The sequence below is a fragment of the Diceros bicornis genome, chromosome 28 (genome assembly GCF_020826845.1).
Source record: "Diceros bicornis minor isolate mBicDic1 chromosome 28, mDicBic1.mat.cur, whole genome shotgun sequence".
Taxonomy (NCBI): Eukaryota; Metazoa; Chordata; class Mammalia; order Perissodactyla; family Rhinocerotidae; genus Diceros; species Diceros bicornis.
In genome coordinates, this window is record NC_080767.1 from 3,362,803 (window position 1) to 3,387,477 (window position 24,675).

Here is a 24,675-nt window from a genome sequence, read left to right on the forward strand (position 1 = left end):
ACTTCCATTGCATTTCATTCCTGCATTGAGCACCATTCGTTTTCTGTTTTGTATTATGGTTCTCTGTCAGTGCCTGTTTCCTCTGTGAAATCACAGCTCCTTGAGGGAAAGTACCCTGTATTATCCTTATTTGCACCCCTTCTAGTTCTCAGCACAATGCCTGGCATACTGTAGGTGCACAATACACATTTTTTTGCACGAAGGAAGGAATTAACCAAGAGAGATTTCTATGGTGATATTACAGCCTCCTCTCCCATATAAACCAGTCCAATAGCCTAGAAATAAAACACTGAAAACAATTCAGAGAACCCTATCTGTGAAATTGCTGGTATGATGTAATTGTAAAGAAGGTTAGCAGCCTCTCCTTTCTCAGCAGCAGTACACTAAAATGGTTAGGAACCTGGGGTCTGAAGCCAGAATACCTGGATTTCAATCTCATCTCCACCACAAATTAGCTATGCGACCTTAGGCAAGTTGTTTCATCTCTCGGTGCCTCATTTTCATCACCGGCAAGCTGTAGCAACTCACAGTACAGCCCCTCAAAGGGATGGTGTGAAAATTAACGACTTAATATATTTAAAGCGTTTAGAACAGTACCTGGCACGTTGTTTACAAGTGATAGCAATATGTAGTACTATATGGACCTTATATTCCCTATTGGCAAGTTCCATGATGTTAAGGACAAAATGAGTTCGTTCTTTCATCCTCTACAGCACCTACCTCGGCGTGTAACAAATACTAGATGCTCCAAAAGTGAAGACGTGAATTGTATTTGAGGTATAGAAATTGAATGCACAAGGAAATGAAGGTATGTTAAAAACGTAAACGCAATTAATGTAAAGGGTTCTTGGCATGTCATTTGCATATCTTCAGTTACTTCTGTGTAATTAGTTGCTAGGTGCTTTAATGACCTGGCCTTTTCCTTGCCCTCTTCAGAGCGCGCAGTTTGGAGGACCGCACGTTACAGCCCTCAGCACTCGGGGCTCCTGACCAGCGGGCTATTCGGACGGTCCGAGGGGTTGCCCGCGGCACAGCGGGCACATTCCAGTGCTGCCTCGCTGCTGGAGGTGACGGGCCAACAGCCCAAGACAGCAGCGCACAGGAAGAGGGGCGCGCCCGGCCCTCGGGAAGGCTCACCCGGACACCCCGCGGTGCACCGCGAAGGTGAGCGCCCCCACGCCTGGGTCGTGGGCCTGGGCGGAGAGGTGGAGCCCGGCCGAGGCTCCGGATGAGTCCCTGTCACCTCCGAGGCAGGTGCGGCGGGGCGGGGAGGGCCGCAGCCCCGCGGAGCCCCTCCCGGCCGCCTCCTCCGGGCGGGCACTGACCTTGCCGCGGGGGCCGGGCGGGAGCAGTCCGGGCGCCACGGAGCCGGGCGCGTGCGGGGGCGCCCGTGGGCACGCGGACCTCCAGCTCGTCCGAGCCGGCCGCCGCGCCCGCGCCCCTCAGCGCCGCACTCCCGCGCGCGGCCGCCAGCCGAGGGGCCCGGGCCGCGCCTCGAGGCGCAGGGGCGGGGCGCGGGGGCGCGCGGAGGTCGCCGGGCGGGCGCATGCGCCGCAGCCGCGCGGCGGGGGCGGGGAGCGTGGGTGTGCTCGGGGCGCGCGCCGCCTCAGCCTGCCGCCCGCGCGGACCGCTCCCGGCGCTCGGCCCCAGCGCGCCGGCTCCCGAGCGGCCCTGCGCGGTGCGCGGCCCGCGGTGTGGAGTCCGCCAGCCCCGGAGCCGCGTCCCGCACCCTGACGGTCCCGGTAAGCGGGGGCGGGAGCGGCGGGGAGCCGGCAGGCGCCCTGAGGGGCGGGCCTGCGGGCAGCGCTCTGAGGTGTGTTGTGTGGGAGCAGCCTCCGCGGTGGTCCCTGTGTAAGTGGACGGACCTCGAGTGTCCTGCCTCTCCCCCTTGGGGGAGTCCCGGAGGCGGTGGGGCCTCCGCCCCCGTGGCAGACCCCTGTGTGGATGGAGACCCCCAGGGCGCTCTCTGCGTTTGCGGGCGGCCCAGCGTGGAGGGCACCGTCCCCGAGAGACCCACTGTGTAACTGCGGGAGGGAAGGGGGGTCTCGAGCTGTCTCAGTGGAAACCCGTTTGGGAACGTAGGGGAGCCTCAGGAGCCTGCGTGGGGGCATGGACCGCACCCACAGAGGACCCCTGTAGGAGAGGGCCTTAGACTGTGCCCTGGAGCTGCCTGGGAGGGGATCCTGCCGTGGGATCCAGGCCAGGGAAACTTCCCGTATGCCCGGAGGACTTCCTTTGGCCTTGATCTCTTTTAGGGCGCAGTGTGCCCCAACTTGTGTCCCTCCAACGCGGTCGAGAGGCAGGGGCCCTGTGGGGCCGCTGCCTCTGTCCATTGCTCCCGTTCGGATTTTTGTGCTCCGTGGGAGCCCAGTTGGCTCCAAGCTGGATTTCAGTGGAGGCGGGAACTTCTGTAGGAGCACAGGACACGAGGAAGGGGAGGACCAGTGAGGCCTCTGAAGCAAAGAAAGGAGATTTGAGCCCCTGGGCCTGACCTTCAGGAAGAAAGCCGTAAGAGCAGGTGGCCAACTGACTGGAGCAGGTCCTGTCAAGAACGGCCTCTGAAGGAAGGAAGAAAGGACAGTAGGATTATTGAGCACCCACGTGCCAAGGACTGGACCAGCGATGTTTCACATCTCATATAATCCTCACAACAGCCTCACGAAATTCTCTCACGCACTTGAGACTCAGGGAGGTTTAACAGCCTGCCCAAGGTCACAATCAGGGATCATTAAATCTGTTTTTCCAAGTTTTTTTGGGAAAAAGTATCAAGGGGAGGCAGAAGCAAGAGTGTATATTTGTTAATAAGTTGCACTGAGGTACCAAGCATAGGGCTTTGCAATAGTATACGCTCAGTAAATGTGCTGATTAAATAGGTGGATGAGGACAGTTTAATTAGGGATGAGACTGCTGCAGGAACTGATTTCCACTGAATCCCCAGATTTGGGAGCGTGGCTTCCTTCACTGGCAACCCCGCTAACCATGCCTCTGGGTGGCTCTGGACTTAATTGGGTCTGGGGGAGGCCTCTGGGTGTGGTCTTTGACTGGACTTGCTCTGGAGAACTAAAGGAACCCTTCAGAGGATGGAGTGTTCTGAGACCACCCTCCCTGCTGCAGAGTCCTTGAGAAAGGAAGGAGAGACAGGATCACTTTTAGGAAGCACGATCCACAGTGTCTTTGTAGCCATCTGACTACATGCACCAGCAGACATTGCTCCACAGTTACCACTTAGGACACTTCTGCCCAGCAGTGCCTCTGAATGACGAGGAGGAGAGTGGGAAAGGTGCAGAGCCAGGGAAGGCTTATTGGGAGTGCGTTGTCTGGGGAGTGCAAAGGGTCTGCGACTGACATAGCGATGCACCCTCATCTCGTCCCCTTGGCTGTGGTAACGCTTCATTCCACCTGAATCCCATGGGTGTGAATTTGGGACCAAGGATAGACTCTGGTTTCTTGTCCACAAATGGAGTGCTGAGGGAGTGAAGCAGTGGAATTCACCACAGAGTCATTCTGGGAGAGTTTTCCTGTTCCCCTGCCTCCCTTCTTCCACACAGCCAAACCTAGTGACCTCCTCCTTTAGTAGAAGTGGGTTCCTTGGGCTCCTAGGGTTACAGAGTGAGAAGAGAGATCAGGCTTGTGAGAAAACAGAACCTGGTTTACCAATTGCTGGCTTTTCTTTTTAACTTGATGGCTGCCTGAAACATGGGTGTGGCACCTCAGGCACAGCTCAATGGAGTAAATTCTGACAAACGTTTATATTGGTTAAGCACCTCCCCATTACAGACCCTTTCAGGTCAAACCCCTCTCATCAGCTTAACACACTAAAATAAAGAAGGATATATATATATATTTTTTTTTTTTTTTAAGGAAAATCAGAAGGAGCAAGCCTGCAAATATGATCTTTGCTCCAATTCAGAGATTTTGTCATTGGGGTTTTATTCCTAAACTGGTCTTTTCACTGAGGGCTCTTGGTATCACACTCATTCATGACCCTGGAAAAATTGCTAGGTGGCTCCAGGTGCTCCCCAAATATTAGACCTTGGATATCACCTCCTTAATGTCCAGCATTAAGATTACAAAAATCCTAAGAATAGTGTCTAACTCTCCCCTAATCACAACATGAGTCTGCAAGTCGAATCATTCCAGAATGGGTGTGAAGGATGTCACCAGGTGGCCTTAATCTTCTGAAAAAAACACTCTCTCCAGGGGCTGGCAGGGTGGTGTAGTGGTTAAGTTTGCGCGCTCTGCTTCTGTGGCCCGGGGTTCGCAGGTTCCAATCCTGGGAAGGGACATACGCACCGCTCATCAAGCCATGCTGTGGCAGACATCCCACATATAAAGTACAGAAAGATGGGCACAGATGTTAGCCCAGGGCCAGTCTTCCTCAGCAGAAAGAGGATTGGCAACGGGTGTTAGCTCAGGGCTAATCTTCCTCACAAAAAACAAACAAACAAACAAAAAAAACGCTCTCTCTGAAGGGAAATAAAAGGGGAGAATGGCTCACCCAATTTCACTTGAGTATACACAAATGTGTCTGGATTTTTCAGCCTTTAATCTTCCACATCTTCTCTGACCACATTGTTATGGTTGTCTTCCTCCTACATTTGCCATCTTTTTGACAGTGCTTCCTTTTCCTTGAATACAAATAGGACCTTCCCTGGCCTGTTTCCCACACTCTCTGTATTTTTTTCCAGTACACCTGTTCCTAAGTGGATCATATTTATGCAAATAGTTTCCTTTCTCTTCAGCTACAGAATCTATTATCTTCCAGTCCCACATGCTCTTCTCCAGCAGTGCTCTTGGTTTCTGCTATCTTCATTTCCCAAAGTGATTTATTCATTTCTGATGGGGATATCATTATCCACTCCACCCCTCAATCTTAATGACAAAGTTCTGACAGGAATTGCTTACCAGCTTTGGACCAAGAAACCAAGACCATCGGTGTCCAGCTGGAGACATGATTATTTTTTCATTATAACATCCCCCTCAGTCCTCCTCCTCTTCCAGCAATCCCCTCAGGGACCAGCATACATTTACTAAGTGCTACCTACTTGCCAGGCACTATGCTAGATAAATATGAGAGTTCCTTGCCCTTGAGGAGTCACATAGAATCAGTCTGCATTTCTCTAATCATTTGCTATAAAGAGTAAGAAAAGGGGCCGGCCCCATGGCGCAAGCGGTTAAGTGTGCGCGCTCTGCTGCGGCGGCCCGGGGTTCGCCGGTTCGGATCCCGGGCGCGCACTGACACACCACTTGTTAAGCCATGCTGTGGCGGCGTCCCATATAAAGTGGAGGAAGATGGGCACGGATGTTAGCCCGGGGCCAGTCTTCCTCAGCAAAAAAGAGGAGGATTGGCATTGGATGTTAGCTCAGGGCTGGTCCTCCTCACAAAAAAAAAAAAAATAAGAAAAGAAAGGGGAAAGTTATAGCTTTATAGAGTATCCACAGGAATCAATGTAGAATATGCCTTTTCCCAGGCATCACTGAAACGCAACTGCTGTCTGGTGCTGCCTCTGGCAGCCACATTCTTAGCCCTCCTGCCATTGCCTGCCAAAATTGCTTTTGCCCATGTGCTTTGAGTGAACTGGCCACACTCTTGGCTTCCTATGATGATAATGACACTACCCTATAGTTGGATATCCTGTGACGGTTTACAAAGCCCTTTTACATACATGATCTTTATTTGCTTTTGCAAAATGTTTCATCGTACTGGAGTCTTCTCACTAAAACAACAATGTATAGGCTGGCTTGGTGCTGTCATCTCTGTGGCCTGGATTAGTTTCCTATCAAGGAACCACACCACCCGTCTGGTTGTCATACTTTGGTGACTGCGTGTTATTGTGATGCTGAAAGCTATGCTACCGGGATTTCAAATACCAGCAGGGTCACCTGTGGTGTACAGGTTTCAGCAGAGCTTCCAGACTAAGACAGACTAGGAAGAAGGACCTGGCCACCCACTTCCAAAAAAATTGGCCATGAAAACCTTATGAATAGCAGCAGACCATCATCGGCTATAGCAGAAGGTGAGAGGATGGCACAAAAAGACTGAGCAGGGTTCTGCTCTGCTGTCCACAGGGTCGCACTACAGTCACCACCTACCAGCTCTTAGGCTAAGGAGAGGAATTTCCTCTTGGTCCAAAGACCAAGGAATGTACTCACTGGTCAGCCCGGGGACTTATCAGGGCTATCCTGCTACCTGGCCTCAGAAATCCAATTCTCTGGGCCTTTTTTTGCCTCCCTGAAATCCAAATACATATTCCCTTCTAAACAAGTATTTTTAGCATACCATCTCAAAAACGGTTCTTTGGGCTGATTCTTATGTGAAGGCAGGATTCCCTGCCTGTTTCTACCCTGCACCCAGCTGGCTTCATACCATCTAAGCCATGACGGAGTCCCCAGAAAGCTCCATGCCTTGGCTTGTGCTTTTGCCTCTCTCTAGAATGCCTTTTTTTTTTTTTCCTTATCCACTGGGGTAACTCCTACTCATATTTCAAAATTTAGCTCAAGCAACACCTTTTTTTTTTTAAATTCTACACTTATGCCCCCTACACATACACATACTCACACTGCATTCTCACAGGCTGAGTGAGGTTCCATTTGTTCCTTCTACCCACAGTTATTAAGCATCTGATTTGTACCTGATACATAGTAGGCCACACTCAGAAAACGTTTGTAGAATCAACAAACAAGGAAGTCACAATAATTATGATGTAATAAATGCATTAAATGGGGCTGAATCTGCTTCAGGAGCCCAGAGCAGAGAACAGGCGGTGCCTGTCCATCTTGCTGAAAAGCTCTGCTTGCTCAGTGCAGTCACACCAGCCAGTCACTGACGGTGTGATGTTCCTTAACTGTCGCTCTGCTTCTGTGGGAAGTCAGCACTGTAGCTTTTCATGAAGACTCATCACAGGGCCTCTGAGGCTACAGATCATGCCATAGTTTTGTCTTCATGTATATTAGAGCTTTGTGAGCTTCCAGTAAATATAAAACAGCAGCACCTTCGTCACGCCTTGTTCTCCAGCTAAGTCCAGGAAGACAGTTTTACTCAGTCTTTAGCCCTTCTGCTCCTTAGAAACCCTAAAAGAGCCCTGTACATTTGGGGTGACTACGCCTTCCTGGGCTGACAGAAGCCAATGCTGCTGTGCTGGATAAACAGCGGAGAATGGAGAAAGATAGGGAGGTGCCAGGTAAACCCCCTTCAGGGTCTGTAGACATTAAAAACTAAGAGTAGCCTGTAGGCTACTGCCGGGCAACAGAACTAACCAGAAACAGCCTCCAAGAGCACTGTGGTGAGGAACTGGGTTCCTAAAGGAACACCCAGTCACTGGAGAACAGCTGGACCATTTCGGGCTTGAATTTCCTCAAGGATCAGCAGAGGGTAAGGAGACTCCTTTTGATGATTTTTGTTTAAAGTCTTGAGATTGATGTTGATGTGCACAGTGAGCTTAGGGTCTGTGCTGAGCATTCTGCATTTTTTAGATGCTGGTTCTCCTGGTTTTCCATACCCTTGTGGCTGGTCACCTTTGTTAAGCATGTGGCTTTCTCTGAGGCTCTCAGACAGTCTTTCAGACACGTGCTTCCTGAAGCCAATTGTCAACCACCTTGAAATTTCTTACCTTTAGGTGCAGATGCTGCTTGTGCTGAATTTCTCCAGCCTAAATCCAGGAGGGAGGGGATACATTTTCAAGCTTCCTACACATGCCCTTATGGCAGTCGCCCTCCTGTGGGCCAGGCCACAGTGCCACAGGACTTGTCATAAATGCAGGGACTGTTGACTTTGGTAATATTAGTCTCTCTTTTCTTATCATTGTGGTTGTGGAAACAGGCTAAATTCCAAAATTCTGTAGCTCTCCCCTGTGGTCGAAGGAATCACCCATAACTGCTCTATGGTTACCTGTTCTCATCCTTGCTAGCCCTGAATTACCAGTCAGGGTCCACCTCCAGGGAAGCAGAGTAGACGTGATGAGATGAGCTGGTGACTGTGTAGTTTCTAGAAATGAGTTCTGAACATTTGGTCTGATCAGTCTCTCAGGCTAACTTTGAGGAACAAAAAGGGTACTGACAGCATGAACTCAAATAAACTTTTTATGTTTCCCAGTCATCTCTGCAACAGTCATTCAACAAAGATCTATAGAACACATGCTCTGTGGAAGGCAATGGGAACCATCTAGGTTTTTCTCCCTCTTGATCTCAGTGAAATACTGGGATTCATTTTTCCACCTGCTCATCCCAGTCTCTGGTTGTTTTCCTCTGTCCCCCAACTCAGGTTTTCTTTGCCTTGTTCCTGCCTAGGGAAGCCCTCATAACCTCCAAGCAGTCACTTTAGTTGCTTTGGAGCATTTTCGACACAGCTGCCATTCCCACGTCAAGAGTCAGATGAAAGCAAGTAAATATACTTCACATTTAGCATGCCGAATGAGGAGACTCCTGCCTGTTAGGAGGGGTGCTCCCCATGCTCATCGCAGCTATGAATCCTTATAGAGAGCTTGGGAAGAGGTTCCCTAGCTGCCTTCCCCTTCCTTCTTTCTTCACCAGCTCCTGCTGTGGAGCAACCCCTCCTCTTACTTCCACTGTTTTGCCCTTATAAATAATCCCACTGCATTGTAAGCATGTACTCTGCAGAGAATGGGTGTCTTGCACACACACATGCCAAGCTGCCCACATATGTCTTACTGCCTGACAAACACATCTAGACAGGCTTCTCTTACCCGAAGGAAGATTCTGGTTGTCATCTGTTTTCATTTCCTCCAGATCATATAGTCGGACGGTCCTATTCTAGCTGCTTGTTCCTCTCTTATTCACCGCCACCTGCTCCTGCCCTCTGAGGTTTTTTCCGTCTTCCCTAGATGCCACAAAGTCTCTGACAGTCACATCATTCTTGGGACAATGTCTTTTTATCCCTCCTTCATCCTTGTTAGGCCAGCAGAAAACCCCAGTTCCACCCACTAGCCAAAGAAGTAGTCATTAGGCATAATTTGTGGGATCTTTGCATCTTCATTTCCTTTTAACTCACTCTTCTTCCTAGGACTTCTCCCAGCAGAGGAGAGGCCAGGTTTTTCTCTCTAGGCACTTGTTTTTACCCATCACTAATCACTACCACTTGTTTCTCTAGAAATTATAGCTGATTTTGTTAATTTCTCTAACGCCCCAGGTGCACATCCTGGATATTTCAGGACACTTGCTTTTAATCATGGTGTCCTTTATATCCAGATTTGATCCTCTCCATTAAGCATTAAGGGTTTTAGCCTCACTCTTGAAGCCTAATTCTGTTGTGTCCTCACAGTTTATCTCAACATCAAAGTCATGTTGATTCAAAATGACTTGGGGTCTTCTTTGGATTTTGATAGTTTCTTTTTAATGGTTCTTCTCTGCATTTTCTGCCCTTATGGGCATAAAGTGGCCTAGAAAATTAACCGTCTCAGGTAAAAGGAATAGCAGTACTCCAAGATCCAGTGGTCAGGACTGGAAAGTGGTTTTTTATTTGTTTATGTTTGTTTGTTTTGCTGGTGGATGTCATCTTCAGTCTTCACGGAACTTCCTTTAAGGATGAACTCCCAAAACCACTGCAATGACATGACTGACAACTGAGATAGCTTAGTAGTGATTCTGGTTATCCTTCAGAAGCTGATGGTTGTGGCAGGACTACAGTGTGTTGGGAGATGCCTGTGCTTGGTTTGCTGATACACTATTAATGAGTCAGTTCACTTACAGAGTAACCCTCCTAGTTGGCTGGCCTGTGTTCAGAACTCTTATTACATTATCTGAAAAAGCCCATAAGAACCAAATGCATGCCTTTGGTTTTCCTCCAATGAATCATTCTTGAACAAGTGAATTTTGTATGGTTATTCCAGGTCTCCAAATAAGTGTTTCTCAACTTTTTTTTCCAACCCATGCCTTCTTGCTGATAAATGTAGATGTCTTGTGATTGCTCCCTAAAACTTCTAATACGATTTCTGGAAGGGGGTACCCCAACTATTTGGAGAGTTAGCACCTTCTGTATATCCATAGGAACTGCGAGGGTACTGTCAAGCTGTGCTGTTTTATAGTCCATGTTACAAGAAAAAGGTGATGGCTTTTAATATTTGCTTTACAGATATAAATATATGGTATAATTGATATGCTTTTTCAGTCCACTGTTTCTCTCCTCTCCCTGGAGTTCTGATTCATACTCCCCCACCCGCCCCAGGAACCACCTGATCGCTCTGATCTTTGTGTTCCTATTGGACTAAAACAGTTTTTTTCTCTTTTTATTTTTATAGTAGGAATATATCACAAGTTATTCAATAATTCTCCTATGGAGGTTATTTCCTCCTTTTTATCACTGTAAAGAAATGCTCTAATAAATATATTTTTACATGTGCCCACAGGTCAAAGACGATCAGCCTCTCGTGTAGAGGAGGGTTTTCTTCAGTCAAAGGTATATTAGTAGCTGTCCATCTCTGCTAGACCTTCCAACCACACAGACTCTAAGAGAAGCTTGAGAATTCCATTCTTGCATCACTCCAGTCAAGGGGAAAGCTTACCTTATACCCTGCAATGCTGTCCTTGTCTTTTAGAGGTAACCATCTTTAAATCAAAAGACAAGATGTAGTTCTCTAATCAAAAATGTAAAATGATCCTAAGGCTGTGTTTTTCAAATTGCAGGTCCAGACCCACAAGGAAGTCCTGAAATCATTTTAGGGAGTCACTGTCAGGATTGTTCTAATGAAACAGGAGAGAGAGGATAGGAAATATCAGGGAGCATCACATGTAGTAAATGTAGGATTGTTTCCCAAAACATTGGGTTCAGTTATAGATCTATGAACACGTGTTTATTACTGTGTGACAGGGTCACGTCATAAACTCTGTTTCTTATGGGTCACAGTCAAGAAATCTGAAAAACTTACCACGGAAGGTTTCTGAGGAAAACACTGTGGCCTTGGAAATAGTAATTGATCGTGAGGAAGGTCCGCAGTGAAGGGTTGTGTGTTGGTTTTGCATTTTCCCTCTTGCTGTGCCGTTCCTCTCACTAAGCTGTGGACTTGTTTTCCCACCTAACCATAGAGCACAGCTGGTGCTCTTGAGGCATGTGGGCACTGTCTGGGGACTATAGGCTCAGCATCTTCAAGAGCCCCCTGGGTCCACAGCCTCAGCAAAAGCTCAAACATACACACTCTGTCCTCTCCACCCCAGCCCCACCCCGACCCAGGCTGCATACCTTCCTTAGGTCACATGGACTTTTAAAAGAACATGAAAAAGAACAGGAGCATTCTAAATGCTTAAGACTACATACTCCAGGCACACTCATTAACAGATAGACAACTGAAGCCTGAAGCCTAAAGCAGTAAAGCAACATGTTCTGGGTCACAGCAGATCCAGAACTAAAACAAGTCACCAGGTTGCCAACCCTAGCATATTTTTATTATATAATTAATGTGCAATGTAAAAAATTAGAAAATACAGATCAACAAAAAGATGGAAAATATATATATGCATTCTTTCTTACAAAAATTAGATCATAACATGAGCATTTTTGTGACTTGCTTTTTGCATCAAAATGTTCATATATTTTGAACATCTTTCCACATCAATAAATAGACTTCTACCTTAGTATTTTTCATATTGTTTGGTCTTCCATTGTACTATAATTTAACCATTCCCCTGTTGTCCAGTATTTGTTTGCAATCATGGATAAAAAAGGACTTTTTAATCACAATTTATTATTAATTATCCACTGGGGTGTGAACAGCTTAAGCGATTTCCTGAATTTGATCAATAAACCTTTCCTCAATAAATCTCCTTTGCCATTGCTCTTTAAAAGACAATATTCCTTAGTCGTATACTTTAATTTTAAAAGTGGGGAGAGGGGATCTTTCCTCTCTTATCAGTCAGTTTTTAAATTCAAAAACGTGGATTGAGTTTCTTTGGTAGCAATTGATAGCAGGGCAAGCGCCCAGGCAGTGTAGGAATTTGCAGCACTGTAGTGCATACAAGAGCTGTTTCTGGAAAGAAGATGTGGCTATCATCAGATATTATGTGTATTAAGGCTTTATTGAAAAATCAAAAAGACTTCTCCACAATTAGTTAATTGGGAAATATTTATTACGTGTCTGTTCTCTTCCAGACACATTGCTAGGCAGTGCAGATAGACACTGTCCAGGGTAAAAACAATCTAATGGAGGAAACTGACATTGATCAGATAATCATCCTATCGAATATGTAATGACAAAGGTAAGTGCTCTGGAGCAGAGAGCATCGTGCTGTGAGCACTCCAACTTGGACTGGGGAGTCAGCAGTGACTTCGCTGAGGAACCGGTCCTTGAGCTGAGCTCTGACAGATGAATAGGCACTAATCCCATGGGAAGGAATGTTCAAAGGTCCCCAAAATAGAGTGAGCATGGCAGACAAAGACTGAAAGAATGCGAGTGTGGTTGGGACACAGAGTAAGGAAGGGAGGCCAGGCCAGCAGGGCCTCACAGGCTGTGGTAAACAGACTGATTTGGAGGACTTTATGCTGAAAGCTGTAGAAAGCCATTGAAGAGTTGTAAGCAGGGGATAACGTAACACTTGAATGTCCCAGAGACATCTTTAATTCAACATGTACAAAACCCAATTTCATTGTCCCTCTTTCTTATTTCCCAATTCCTGTAAATGGCACTACCGTTCTTCTAGTTAGTCAATTTAGAACTGCCCTCTCAATAAGTCAGACAGAGAAAGACTGAATGAAACACTGTATGATTTCACTTATATGTGGAAACTAAAAACATCTAACTCATAGAAACAGAGTTAGAATGATGGGTGCCAGGGGCTGAGGGGTAGGCAAAGTGGGGAGATGTTGGTCCAAGGGGACAAACGTTCAGTTATAAGATGAATAAGTTCTGGGGATCTAAGGTACAGCATGGTGACCATAGTTAACAATACTGTACCGTAGACTTGGAAGTTACTATGAGAATAGGGCTTTAATGTTCTCACCATAACAACAAAAAAATGGTAATTATGTGAAGTGAGGGATGTGCTAAGTAACCTTACTGTGTAAGCATTTCATAATATATATGTGTATCAAATCTTCACATTGTACACCTTAAACTTATACCACGTTATATGTCAGTTATATCTCAATAAAGCTGAGAAATAAATAGTCATGCGTCACTTAACAACTGAGATACGTTCTGAGAAATGCGTTGTTAGGCAATTTTGTCATTGTGTGAACATCATAGAGTGTACTTACACAAACCTAGGTGGTATAGCCTACTACACACCTAGGCTATATGGTACTAATCATTGGGGGACCACCCTCATATATGTGGTCCATCATTGACTGAAATGTCACATGACCTCTCTCCCTTTACCCTTGATCCAGTCAGTTATCAATTTATTCCTAAATATCTCTAATTCTATTTCCGTGATATCAAATAGACTCAGTATCATTCCTGCTGCCATCATTTCAGTTTAAACCCTCTACCTCTTGCCTGGAATACTACAGTAGCCTTCTAATTGGCCCTAACCTCTACTCCTACCCTCTGTCACCTTTTCCCCCAAACAAACTAAGGATGACTTCCTTCCCGTCCTTCAAGGTCCACTTTGACTCCCAGTAGCGTGGTCTCACCTCCCTTTAGGCACCTCTGGCACCTCGTCCTACTCTTCTTTGAGTTCCAACATTAAGTAGCTGGAGTGGTGAGACTCCGTTCTCCTGGCTTCTGTTTCCTACGATGAGTAGTCAGTGCCTTGCACAGAGTGCTGTTCAATAAGCCTTGATTATGATGGAGTGAGAGCAAAGCTAAAATGGACTCTCTGCTCCACTTCACTTAGAACCAGCATTCCTCAGCCAAACTCCACTAAGACCCTTCAGCTAGGAAATGGCAGACCAGCTTTGCAATGTGCCGTGTCATGCCCTCACTTTCCAGTGCTGTGCCTTGGTACTGCAGAGGAAGAGCAGGGATAATGTTACTTTTTAACCTGTAAAGGATATGGACCTTTCTTGAACGGTTCAGAAAATCAAAGCAGAAAATGTGGAAGTGACATTAGTGAAGCCTTAGAAGTGTGAGAAGCACCTTAGAGCTTTTAATGGGCCAGTGGTCTGTGACAGACAGACCCAAGAAGAGGCATAGCTACTAATTAGAGGGGGCAAAGGAGTGTTGGTGACCTTGACCACGTGGTTGGAGTGGTGGAGTTTCCTGACTGCCTAATTCAGGAGTCCTCTAAAAATAGCAGTTCCTTCCCTCTGACTCAAAAAGTAGGTATTTGCGAGCCAGCCCTGATGGTCTAGCAGATAAGGTTCAACTCTCTCACCACGTCCGCAGCCCAGGTTCTCTTCCTGGTCGTGAAACCACACCATCCATCTGTCAGTTGCCATGCTGTGGCAGCAGCTCACATAGAAGAACTGGAAGGACTTACAACTATGATATACAACCATGCACTGGGGCTTTGGGGAGAAGAAAAACAAAAAAAGAGAGGAAGATTGGCAAAAGATATTAGCTCAGGGCGAATCCTTCCCTGCAAAAAAAAAAAGTAGGTATTTGATGTGGATTATCCCTGGATGGATTGTGCACAGCACTTACTGGCGGAGCTTTCCTTCAATCAGAAGTCTGAAATGTGTTGTTGCAGTCTTGCTTTAAGCCTTGGGTCATCTTGTGGGGCAGAGGAGAGACTTGGGTGCTGAAATCTCCAGCTCTCTCAAAGTCGCAGAGGCCTGGGACCCCTGGACTAATTAACTTTAGAACAGGAAGGAAGACAGAGATACCATTTCACATGTGTAGAGTGCTTTCCAGTTTACTAGGCACTGTTAAGCCTATTTTCTACTGTTATACTCATGACAGCCCTGTGAAGTATACTGGGCAGATAGCCCTCATTTCATAGATGGGAAAACCAAAGTCACAGGGCCAGTCGGAAGGAGAATCAAGGTCTTCTGACTCCTTAACAAGTGCTCTCTCTACCATGCTACTGAGTCCCAGAAGAAGGAGAAACTATTTAATATTTAATAGCACTTGCCACTTAGGTGAATGGTTGAAACTGATTGGCCTGATTTGCTCAGTCACTGGCTGAGTCTGGGCCTCTCTGCTTTTTGTCCACAGAGCCATGGGGGTGTTGATGTCCAAGCGGCAGACAGTGGAGCAGGTGCAGAAGGTGAGCCTGGCTGTGTCTGCCTTCAAGGATGGGCTGCGGGACAGGCCTTCCATCCGACGCATAGGTGATCTCCCAGGGTCCCGCCGTGGCACTGTAGAGGGCTCTGTCCAGGAGTTACAGGAGGAGAAAGAAGCAGAGGCAAGCACCCCAATGCTCCAAGAAGAGAGCAGTGTCAACCGTGCAGCCTGGGAGAGGCTCCGAGATGGGCGTGGAGTGGAGCCCGAGGAGTTTGACAGGACCAACCATTTCACACCCCCTGCCTTCATCCGCCCCACCCGGAAGCTGGATGATGACAAGCCTCCAGATATCTGCTTGGAGCCCAGAGAGCCTGTGAGTGTCCAGTTAGGGCAGAATCCTCAAGTCTTAGACCTTCTGATGATCAGGGAGTGGGACAGGGAGTCCTGGGTATTGTTGAAGTGAGGCTCAAAACCAGAACGATGGAACTGAGTCTAGAACAATCTTTGAATTTCTTCCACAAGAGTAAAAATATTAGTTACCTCCTGGGTTAGTCTTAGTCAAAGACTTGAGGCAGTGGGTGATATGGAATGACACCATGGCAGGTCTTCTGCCAACCCTCCCACACGGGAATAGTACTACCCCTGTAGGAGGCATCTGGAAATTTGAGGGGGCATGAAGTTAGTGAAGGTCACAATAACCAGGAGTTGCTACTGGTATTTGGTGCCAAGAAAACCAGGGATGCTAAATGTCCTGCAGAGTCTGAGACAATCTCGCACAACAGATTATTCTTTCCAAAAATGCTAGTAGCATCCCTGTTCAAAAACATGGTCACAGAGGCCTGGGCAGCTGGAAGAGCCTGCTGGTTCTTGTCCTCCAGAGAGAAAGCTTTGTTGCCTTAACACTGGCTTCGGTTGGAGCTATTCCTCCAGGCTGCTCCAGGGAGATTCAGGCCCATGAGGGTAGCTCTGTGCTCAGTGGCCAAAGGATCTTGCTGCCCGTGCTTACACATCCCTATTCCTTCCTGCCATCTTTCCCTAGGTTGTCAACGATGAGATGTGTGATGTCTGTGAGGTCTGGACAGCCGAGAGCCTCTTCCCATGCAGGGTCTGCACCAGGGTTTTCCATGATGGCTGCCTGCGCCGCATGGGCTACATCCAAGAAGACAGTGCAGCAGAGATGACCGAGATGGCCCACACGGAAACAGGCTGGAGCTGCCACTACTGTGTGAGCGTGGACTGCAGGGATAGCGGGCTACTGCAGCATGGGGGACTTGGCACCTTTCCTGGAGGCCAACTGGGTTGCTGGGCAGTGACCTGTATCCAGTAGTAGATACAGGGGTCCTAGAGCTAGGACAGGCTTTCTATACCTCAGTACTGTTGACATTTGGGGCACAGTAATTCTTTGTTGTGGGGGCTGTTTGCATTGTAGGATGTTTAGCAGTATCCCTGGTCTCTACCCTACTAGATGCCAGTAGCACCCTTCCCCAGTTGTGACAACCAAAAATGTCTCCAGACATAGCCAAATGTGTCCTGGAGAAGCAAAATCATCCCCAGTTGAGAACCATTGAGCTAGAGGACTGAAGGCATACGATGAGGCCTAATTATTCAAAAGTAATTCTTGGAGCAATGCTTTCTCTAATAATTAGTCTGTAGTTGTCATTCATGGTACTCATCTGAAAAACCAACCTGAAATCCTAACTAGCTTGCTTCCAACAGGGATAGATTCTATCAGAGGAAAACTTAGTCCTGAGATCCTTACTGGGCTACCACCTGACTCTTAGGCACATGTGTTGTTCATCTCTGATGTGATCATGTGAATTAAATAACAAAGGTTTATTGATTCAGAACTTTGCAAATTATATATAAATGACTTCCAACTTTTTTTTTTTTTTTTTTTTGAGAAAGATCAGCCCTGAGCTAACATCCATGCTAATCCTCCTCTTTTTGCTGAGGAAGACTGGCTCTGAGCTAACATCTATTGCCAATCCTCCTCCTCCTTTTTTTTTCCCCCCCCAAAGCCCCAGTAGATAGTTGTATGTCATAGTTGCACATCCTTCTAGTTGCTGTATGTGGGACGTAGCCTCAGCATGGCCAGACATGCGGTGCGTCAGTGCTCCCCCGGGATCCGAACCCGGGCCGCCAGTAGCGGAGCATGCGCACTTAACCGCTAAGCCACCGGGCCAGCCCACCTTCCAACTTTTAATGAAACAGAAAGCCAGATTCATGTCCATTTCTCAGTGCACCTGAATAGAGTCCAAGTCTTGCTTTATTGATCTGTCGTCCTGCAGATATCTTCATTATTCACTGATTTCAGAGTAAAGAGCATCTGCTGATCCCCTTTTCTCCCTACTGCCGAGAAAGCAAAGATATGCCACTTTCTAACAACTAACACTTTATCTGTGGCTTGTCCATGAGATGAAGTATGGAACAGCTATTTCCAGCCACTTAAACACCATTTCCCCAGCTGGAGTATGCCACAGCAGACCCTGCTCTACAGACCATCTTCTCTAGTCACCACCCCCCCAAATGCCAGCCTTTTGATTTGCAGCAACTCTGCTTTGCAGTGTTCTGCTGATGTGGGACTGGGTTGAAGGTGTCTCCTTCCTAACCCCCAGGAATACACAACTCCCTTCTTGGCTTTCTGTCACAGTCCTACATCATTACCAGCACTCTCTACCTAATGTTTTACAAAGGCTTCTTCCAAGCTCCTCCCCTTTCTTTCCTTCCCTTCACAGCCAGGCTTCTTGAAAGGACTTCATCATCTCCTTGTGGCTCCTCAACCACCTGTAATTTGACATCTGTATCCATCATTTTGCTGAACCGGCTCTTCCTCAGGTCACCAGTGACCTAATTGTCAAGTCCTGTGACCTTTTCTCAGGCATCTTCTTATTTGACCTCTCAGACATATTTAGCACTTCCTTATTGTCCCCTCTTTTTTTAGGGGACAATACACAAAATATGGAAACTAGAGAAAATAGAAAATCAATAAAATCCCATCATACTTGTATAGCCACTGTTATTACCTCCTACATTGTGCAGCTCTCTTTTCTTAGCTTCCAGAACATTCTACTGATTCTCTTTCTACCTTCTTCTCTGACCATTCTTTCTAAGTGTTCTTAGTTTCTTGTCCCAGTCCTAAATGCTGGTGTTTCTCAGGGTTCTGTTGTTAACACTCTTCTTTTTTCACTGTACACTCTCTCTCTGGGTAACTTCATCCACTCCAGTGGCAACAGCCACCATATAAACACTAATGACTCTCAAATCTGTGTCCAGACCTAAATTTCCTTTGTCTCTTGGACTTACCTCCATCTTGATGTCTCACAGGTACTGCACACTCAGCATGCCCCAGAATGAACTCATCTTTCTCCTAAAATCTGCTCTCCCTCCATTTCTTCTCTCTGTGAATAGTAATACCACCCCCACCCCACTAGTTACCAAGGCCAATTTCTCTCCCTCATCCCTCACACCTAGTAAGTCAATAGGTCCTATTGATTCTATCTCCTAATATCTCTCAGCTCTCTCCCCTCATCTCCATTCTCATGTCTTAGCTTAGCCACTTATCTTTTCTTACTAGTACTATGCAACAGCCACCTAACTGCTCTCCATGCCTCTAGACTTTGCCCCTCTAATACCTTCTCCACACAGCAAAGATCTGACTATAGCACTCTACACTTAAAAACCCTTTGATGACTCCCCTTTGCTCTCAGAATAAAGGCCCAATTTGAGGGGGTCAATAAAGGGCATTTGAGGCCTTCACAGTCAGGCTTCTGCCTACCTCCCTCCCTTGTCTTATCATTCCTCCCTACCCTCCCCCAACACACATACTCTTTATGCTGCAGCCTCGCTGAACATCTCACAGTGTTACGCACTGTTGTGCCCAGCATATGCTAGGTGCTTAATAAGTGTTTATTGAAAGAATGGTTTGAGTTCTTTATGAAATCCACAAATGAATATTCATGAAATGTCTGCTCTTGTTTTTTGCTGGTATAATTTTAAGGGAAAAAAATAATCTACTAGAAAGAATCTTTGATAGTTTAAAGATTGTAAATTAATGTTAACAAAATAACATAACAGTGCTCTTTTGGAATTAAAACTTTTATGGCACCACAAAAAACTCACTTGGTTTTAGGAATTTTGTCATGATGGCATCTCTTTCAGAACCATTCTGGATTTATTTAAAGTGATACAACCCACTAGGAGCAGAGTTAGAATTAAACGTTTTTTTTTTAACTAAAATACTCTTTGAGCACAGTCTAACACAGAAGCCAAATATGTAAAATGGATAAAGATGGAGCTGCTCTGGCTGATAGAGCTGGGGATTCACAACCCTGCCTGCTTACTAGCCCCCTTCTCCCTTGCAGCAGCTTCCTGAGGCATTTGCAAGGAATCCCTAGGGTATCTCAGATAATAATTTATAAACCACTACTTTAGTAAAAAGGATTCAGAGCAGGAGTCAGGATACCTGGATTCTGGGGAAAATTCTGCCCCAGAGTTGGGCAACTCAGAGCAAATCCTTTCACCTTTCTGGGGCCTCAGTCCCCTTGATTGTGAATGAGAGTCTGGATTAGATGATCCCAGAATTGCCTTTCAGTTGAAATACAATTTCCATCCCTCTTGATTCTTGGCCTTTCTTTCCTACTGGCCTGTATGGCCACTGACTCAGCTCTTCCTTGTTTTCAGGACAACCTCAACTTGCTGCTAACTGAGGAGGAAATGTACAGCCTCACAGAGACCTTTCAGCAGTGTAAAGTCATCCCTGGTAAGGCTGGATGGTGCTGCTGGATGCAGAGGGGCTGGGAAGAGTTCTCCTTCATACTTTCTAAGATGAACCATGAAAGGAGTATTCTGGAATTTGGAGTGTAGGGGGTAAATGGGTCCCCGTTCCCAACCTGTTGGCCAGCAGGGGCACCCACCCTCAGCCATCGCCTGAGTTAACCTAGCTATGAGAGACAAAGACTCACCAAGAGCTGAGGTTGTAGGGGCTCTGAAGGGTACCCCAGAGGTGAGTGGAGGTACCCCTGAGGCTGAGGAAGGGGTGGGCATGGCTAGCATGGGGTGCCTCCCCACAGATTGCTCCCTGACTCTGGAGGACTTCCTGCGCTATCGCCACCAAGCAGCAAAGCAGGGGGACAGTGACAGGGCTCTAAGTGAGGAGCAAGAGAAGCAGGCAGCCCGCCAGTTTGCAGCTCTGGACCCTGAACATCGAGGACACATAGAGTGGCCTGACTTCTTGTCCCATGAGTCCCTCCTACTTCTGCAGCAATTGCGTCCCCAGGTGAGGGCCAGCTGGGGTGAATGTCCATGGGCTCCTGGGTGACAGAGACCTGGGAAGCATGCCGGGCAGGTTGGCGGAGCACTGGGTACTGTCTGAGCATGGACCAGAACCAGGAAAGGGCTCAGGTTCTGTCCAGTGACAGGTGATCCAGTGCGGAGGCTGGGGAGACTGCCCAGGAAAGATTGATTTGCACTGGACCCCACTGCAACTGTTGGTGCTACCAGAAAGGCTCTGGGCAGCTCCAAAGGGAGGTTGCAGAGGTGGTAATGGAGGTCAGATTCTCTATGGCTTGACAGTTTACAAAATATTTTCACCTCCAAGATCTTAGCTTGTCTCTTCTTCTCCAGAATTCTCTATTAAGGCTTCTGACAGTCAAGGAGCGAGAGCGAGCCCGAGCCACCTTCCTGGCATGCGGCAGCAGGGGCACTATCAGTGAGGCAGAGTGCCGCCGCGCCCAGCACTCTTGGTTCTGCAAACGCCTCGCAGGGGCTCCTTCCTGCAGTGTCAGGTCTGCTCCCTACCAATCCCTGCGCCACTCATATGCCCTCCTCCTTTTTCCATGCCAAATAGCCCTTGGTGTGAAAGGTACCTCCCTGGTTCTCCTGCCAACAGCCAGGAGAGGATCATCCTGTGTGACTCCAGTGGCCAAGGCACAGGGCAGCCTCTGCTCCAAACTCTTGCTCCATGTCAGAAAGCTTGGACATTTGCACATCCGGAGCCATGGGTTCACCAGAGTTTGGGAGGGGCCAGGCCTTTCACTGTCCCACTCCTAACCACATACCCTTGTGCCCAACAGCATGAGCCATGTGGGTCGCATAGCAGACAGCAGCCCAGCCAGGAGCAGCAGCAAGAGCCAGGACAAGGCCCTGCTGCCCACAGAGCATGAGTCCAGGTGAGTGGGACCTCCTCATCTGGCTGTCCACATCCTCAACCCCTCAACAGCATTACCCACTGCCACCCCAAAACAGCAAGTGCCCACCGCAGAAACCAGGCTCCAAGAATGCACGTTTGACTCCAGGTCCATAGGCCAGCCAGTTGGTCTCTCAGTTTGGAAGCACAGTCAGACATAACCATGTCAGGGACAAGCCAGAGCTTCCCTGAGTTTTGCCCAGCTCAAGCCATGCTGCCACGGGGATCACGCCTCATGAGCCTCAGCTCTGCAACAAGCCTCACAAACCTGTTCTTTGCTTCCACTCCAGATTTGTGGACTGGCCTACCTTCCTGCAGGAGAATGTCATCTACATCTTGGCTGCTCGCCCCAACAGCACAGCCATTCATCTGAAACCCCCAGGATAGCATGGAGCAAGAAGCTCAGTTGGGGGACAGTGGCGTTCTCTCTCTCCTTTCCTTTCTCCCTTTCCCTGACCACCCTCTGGTACTGAAACTTCAGGGGATGGGGCATTGCCCGCATCTCAGTTTGTCACTAAGCTTTATGGCACTGAAATCACCATTCCACTCACAACAGAGGCAGTAAATGCATTGCCCAGGGAGAAGCCCTGGGAGCTGTGGCAGCATCCACTCCTGGACCACCCCCTGCCCTCACATCATAGACTGGACCTGCCACTGCACACATACACATGCCTAGCTGTCCATACCTTCAGCAACCTGGTTCTTTTTGGTTGAAAAAGGACCAGAGTTCCTTTGTGAAGCCTCTGGTATAGATGAGGGGTCTCTACTTACTCCTCCTACTGGCCAGTTCTGATTTCTAATAGGTAAGTCTCTGGCCGAGTGATTCTTAATAAGGGGGCATATCAGACTCACATGTTCTCCTCTATTGAAAACCCCTACTGTGGTGAGCCGCTGTTCTGGTGGGTGTGTGCTGTGTCCCTCAGCTGTGTTTGGGTGGGAAAATAGTTGAAAACCACCACTGCACTTCAGCCAATTACTTATTTAAATTGCAGTTCCTGGTGACAGAGAAGGCAACTAGTCTGTGGAGTCCTAATCAGAAAAGGGAGAGGCAGCCTCTCCCAGGGACCCAGCATTCTAGGAATCTCTCAGCCAAGTTGTTTAAGTCCTGATGTCTTTAGCAGAACGGTCAAAAACCAAGGTGAGCCACCCTGGCCCCTGTTTTTCAGATGGGAGCTCATGGCCCAGAGCCCAGGGGACCTGAATGGAACAAGTATGATGGCAGGAGGCACAACCCTTTGTGTTAGATGCTTCACCCAAGTCAGCTACCAGAGAGACCCAAAGCCTGAGCTCCAGTGAGGACAAGGTCCGGATGGAAGAGCAGAGGAGAAGGCTCATGCTTTTCCACCCTTCCAGCTCAGCTGCAGACCTAGAAAAGTGTCCCGTTGTGTGGAGAACAGAGCCAGCCTCTTCCACAGCCCAAGAAAGAGCAGCTCCACAGAAGCTCTGAGCAGGGATTCCTTTGACCCACCCTGACAATGAGGATAAGGGGCTGGAGCTAAGAAGAGGATTGGCACCTCAGCTTTCTTGAGCAGAGCAAGTTGCAGCAAAACCTCACAGGAGGCAGAGGCTTTCCCTTCTCCCATCACTGAGATATGGCCTGAGTTGCTGCGTCTCCCTGCTGCTCACTACATGTCCTTCCCCACCAGCCTAGGGCCTGGGCCTGGCATGGAAGGACTTAGGGGACAGGCAGAGGCTGCCACAAGGCCACCAAGCCTGACCTCCAAGCCCCAGCTGTCCTTCCTAAGTTCTCATCAGGTTTTCAAGTCAGTGCCTGTTGGGGGTCAGCCCTGGCCCTGGGGTTCAGGTTTCTGTTTCCAACCTAATGACTTAGATTTAGCCAGATCTGACTACCAAGAGTTATTTGTGGGAGTTAGCTCAGTCATGCATAAGCTAACATATCCCCATTACTCAAGGCTCTTGTACTAAATTGGATGCTTACAGCATAGTGCTCAGGGTTGAGATGCTCAGAGAAAAGGGGGGAGCTGCAACCAGGGGCATGGTGAGAGCACTATATGGTCTCTTGCAGAAACTGCCTGACCTAGAAGCAGGGTGAGAAGCTTCTGGAGTTGGATTGTCTAGAACTGAAGTGAAGCAGATAGAAGATGAATCTAGGTTCATGTGTATGGACCTGAACAACCCACAGCTTTTTGTAAATACTCCTTAGCCATAGTCCCAAGACTGATCAGTAGGAGGGGCCATTATTCAGTCCAGCCAAAAAAAAAGGAAAAAGAGAAAGCACATGACCCGGGCCCAAGGACTGCGTCTGAGGCAGCCGGGCCTGGGATTTTGCACTGAGAAGATTAAAGCACATTAGCACAAGGGCTCTCACTTACTCTCCTGGAAAATCACCTTCTATGCCAATCGCCTTGGGCTGCTTGATCTCACAAAGTGAGCATTTTGAGTAGTGACACGCTGTAGGCTTTGAGAGCCGAACAGCTTTTTTTCTCCTGCTTTGTCATCAGTCACAGGGACTGGAGGTCCACCTTGTTCCCTGATCCCTCACAAATCAAGGTGATGCGTTCCTCTCTGGAGCTGCAGCTTCCAGATTTCTGTGAGTGACTGGTGAAAGACTGTGGGCGAGATGAGGCTGTCTGTATCCCAGGGCCTGGCAAAGCAGGCCCCAGAGTTCTTCCACAATAGGATCAGGCCCACTTGAGATTACGCCTCTCCCTATTCTAGGACAGCAAGCTTCCTTGGTTGGGGTGTGCTGCAGAGGGCCCAGGGGACACTACTCCCAGCAAAGGATAGAGTTCCCAGCCTACCAGAGTCCTAGGAAGCAGAAAAGCATGGAGAAGCAACCAGCCTCTTCTCTGTAGGCTTCTGGCTTTTTACCAAAGGAGAGGTTCCATTGCTCAGCCGTTTGAAAGTTGGAGAAGCCCCTCCCCAGTCCCCTGTCCAGGCTCTCCCTTTGCAGTATCCTAATTCCCGGAGCCCCTCTGCAGTATGTGTGGAGATGTTCAAACATTTATAAACTTAGTGAAGCCTGTTCCCTTTCCTTCCATCACTGTGACTGTCTGCAGTTCTGCCAAGTACAAAAATTAGTGTCTGACTCTAATAAGGATATGAGAAAATGTTTAAGTCTTTTCCTCTTGGCTGCCCAAAATTGAGATGAGTGCTTTTTCCAAGCACCACCCACCCCACCCCCCAGCCAAGGGAGACTGGGGTTACATACATGCTCTCTGAAGACCACTTGCCATAAGCCTCTTTTGCAGCAGTCCCCTTCCCCATGCTCAGATTTAGAGACAGGGCATCTCGATGACACACTGGAGCTGCAGGGACAGAGGATCAGCTGAGGCAGTAGCAGTGGCCGTGTAACCTCTCCAGGTCTGCTCCATGGTTTCCTCTCCCAAGACCAGCCTTCCCCAACAGATGCAGGCTCTGTGCTTTTGAGCAATGGCCCTTTGGATCCCAGGGATGGAGCAGTTCCCTCACACCTAG

General features: G+C 48.0%; 1 protein-coding gene across 4 annotated transcripts; it reads left to right on the forward strand.

The window, feature by feature from the left end:
• Positions 1-1,668: 1,668 nt before the first annotated feature.
• Positions 1,669-24,043, forward strand: PHF24 (PHD finger protein 24). Of its 4 annotated transcripts, XR_009215844.1 has the most exons (10): positions 1,669-1,742; positions 12,098-12,204; positions 15,045-15,426; positions 16,093-16,278; positions 19,734-19,812; positions 20,123-20,328; positions 20,676-20,836; positions 21,125-21,220; positions 21,528-22,040; positions 22,404-24,043. XR_009215844.1 is itself a non-coding variant. In XM_058523418.1 (9 exons), exons 3-9 carry the CDS (start codon positions 15,049-15,051, stop codon positions 21,622-21,624), a joined length of 1,203 nt encoding a protein of 400 aa, XP_058379401.1. In that variant the 5' UTR covers positions 1,669-1,742; positions 12,098-12,204; positions 15,045-15,048; the 3' UTR covers positions 21,625-24,043. The 4 variants fall into 4 exon arrangements, 3 of the variants coding, with proteins under 3 accessions (XP_058379401.1, XP_058379402.1, XP_058379403.1); XM_058523418.1 differs by having other exon boundaries at positions 21,528-24,043; XM_058523419.1 differs by lacking the exon at positions 12,098-12,204 and having other exon boundaries at positions 21,528-24,043.
• The last annotated feature ends 632 nt before the right edge of the window (positions 24,044-24,675 follow it).

Coding starts and splice junctions, on each gene's coding strand:
- PHF24 (XM_058523418.1), top strand. CDS start 15,049: ATGGGGGTGTTGATGTCCAAGCGGCAGACAGTGGAGCAGGTGCAGAAG. Junction 20,329..20,675: donor TGCAGCAATTGCGTCCCCAG/GTGAGGGCCAGC, acceptor CTTCTTCTCCAG/AATTCTCTATTAAGGCTTCT. Junction 20,837..21,124: donor GCTCCTTCCTGCAGTGTCAG/GTCTGCTCCCTA, acceptor TGTGCCCAACAG/CATGAGCCATGTGGGTCGCA.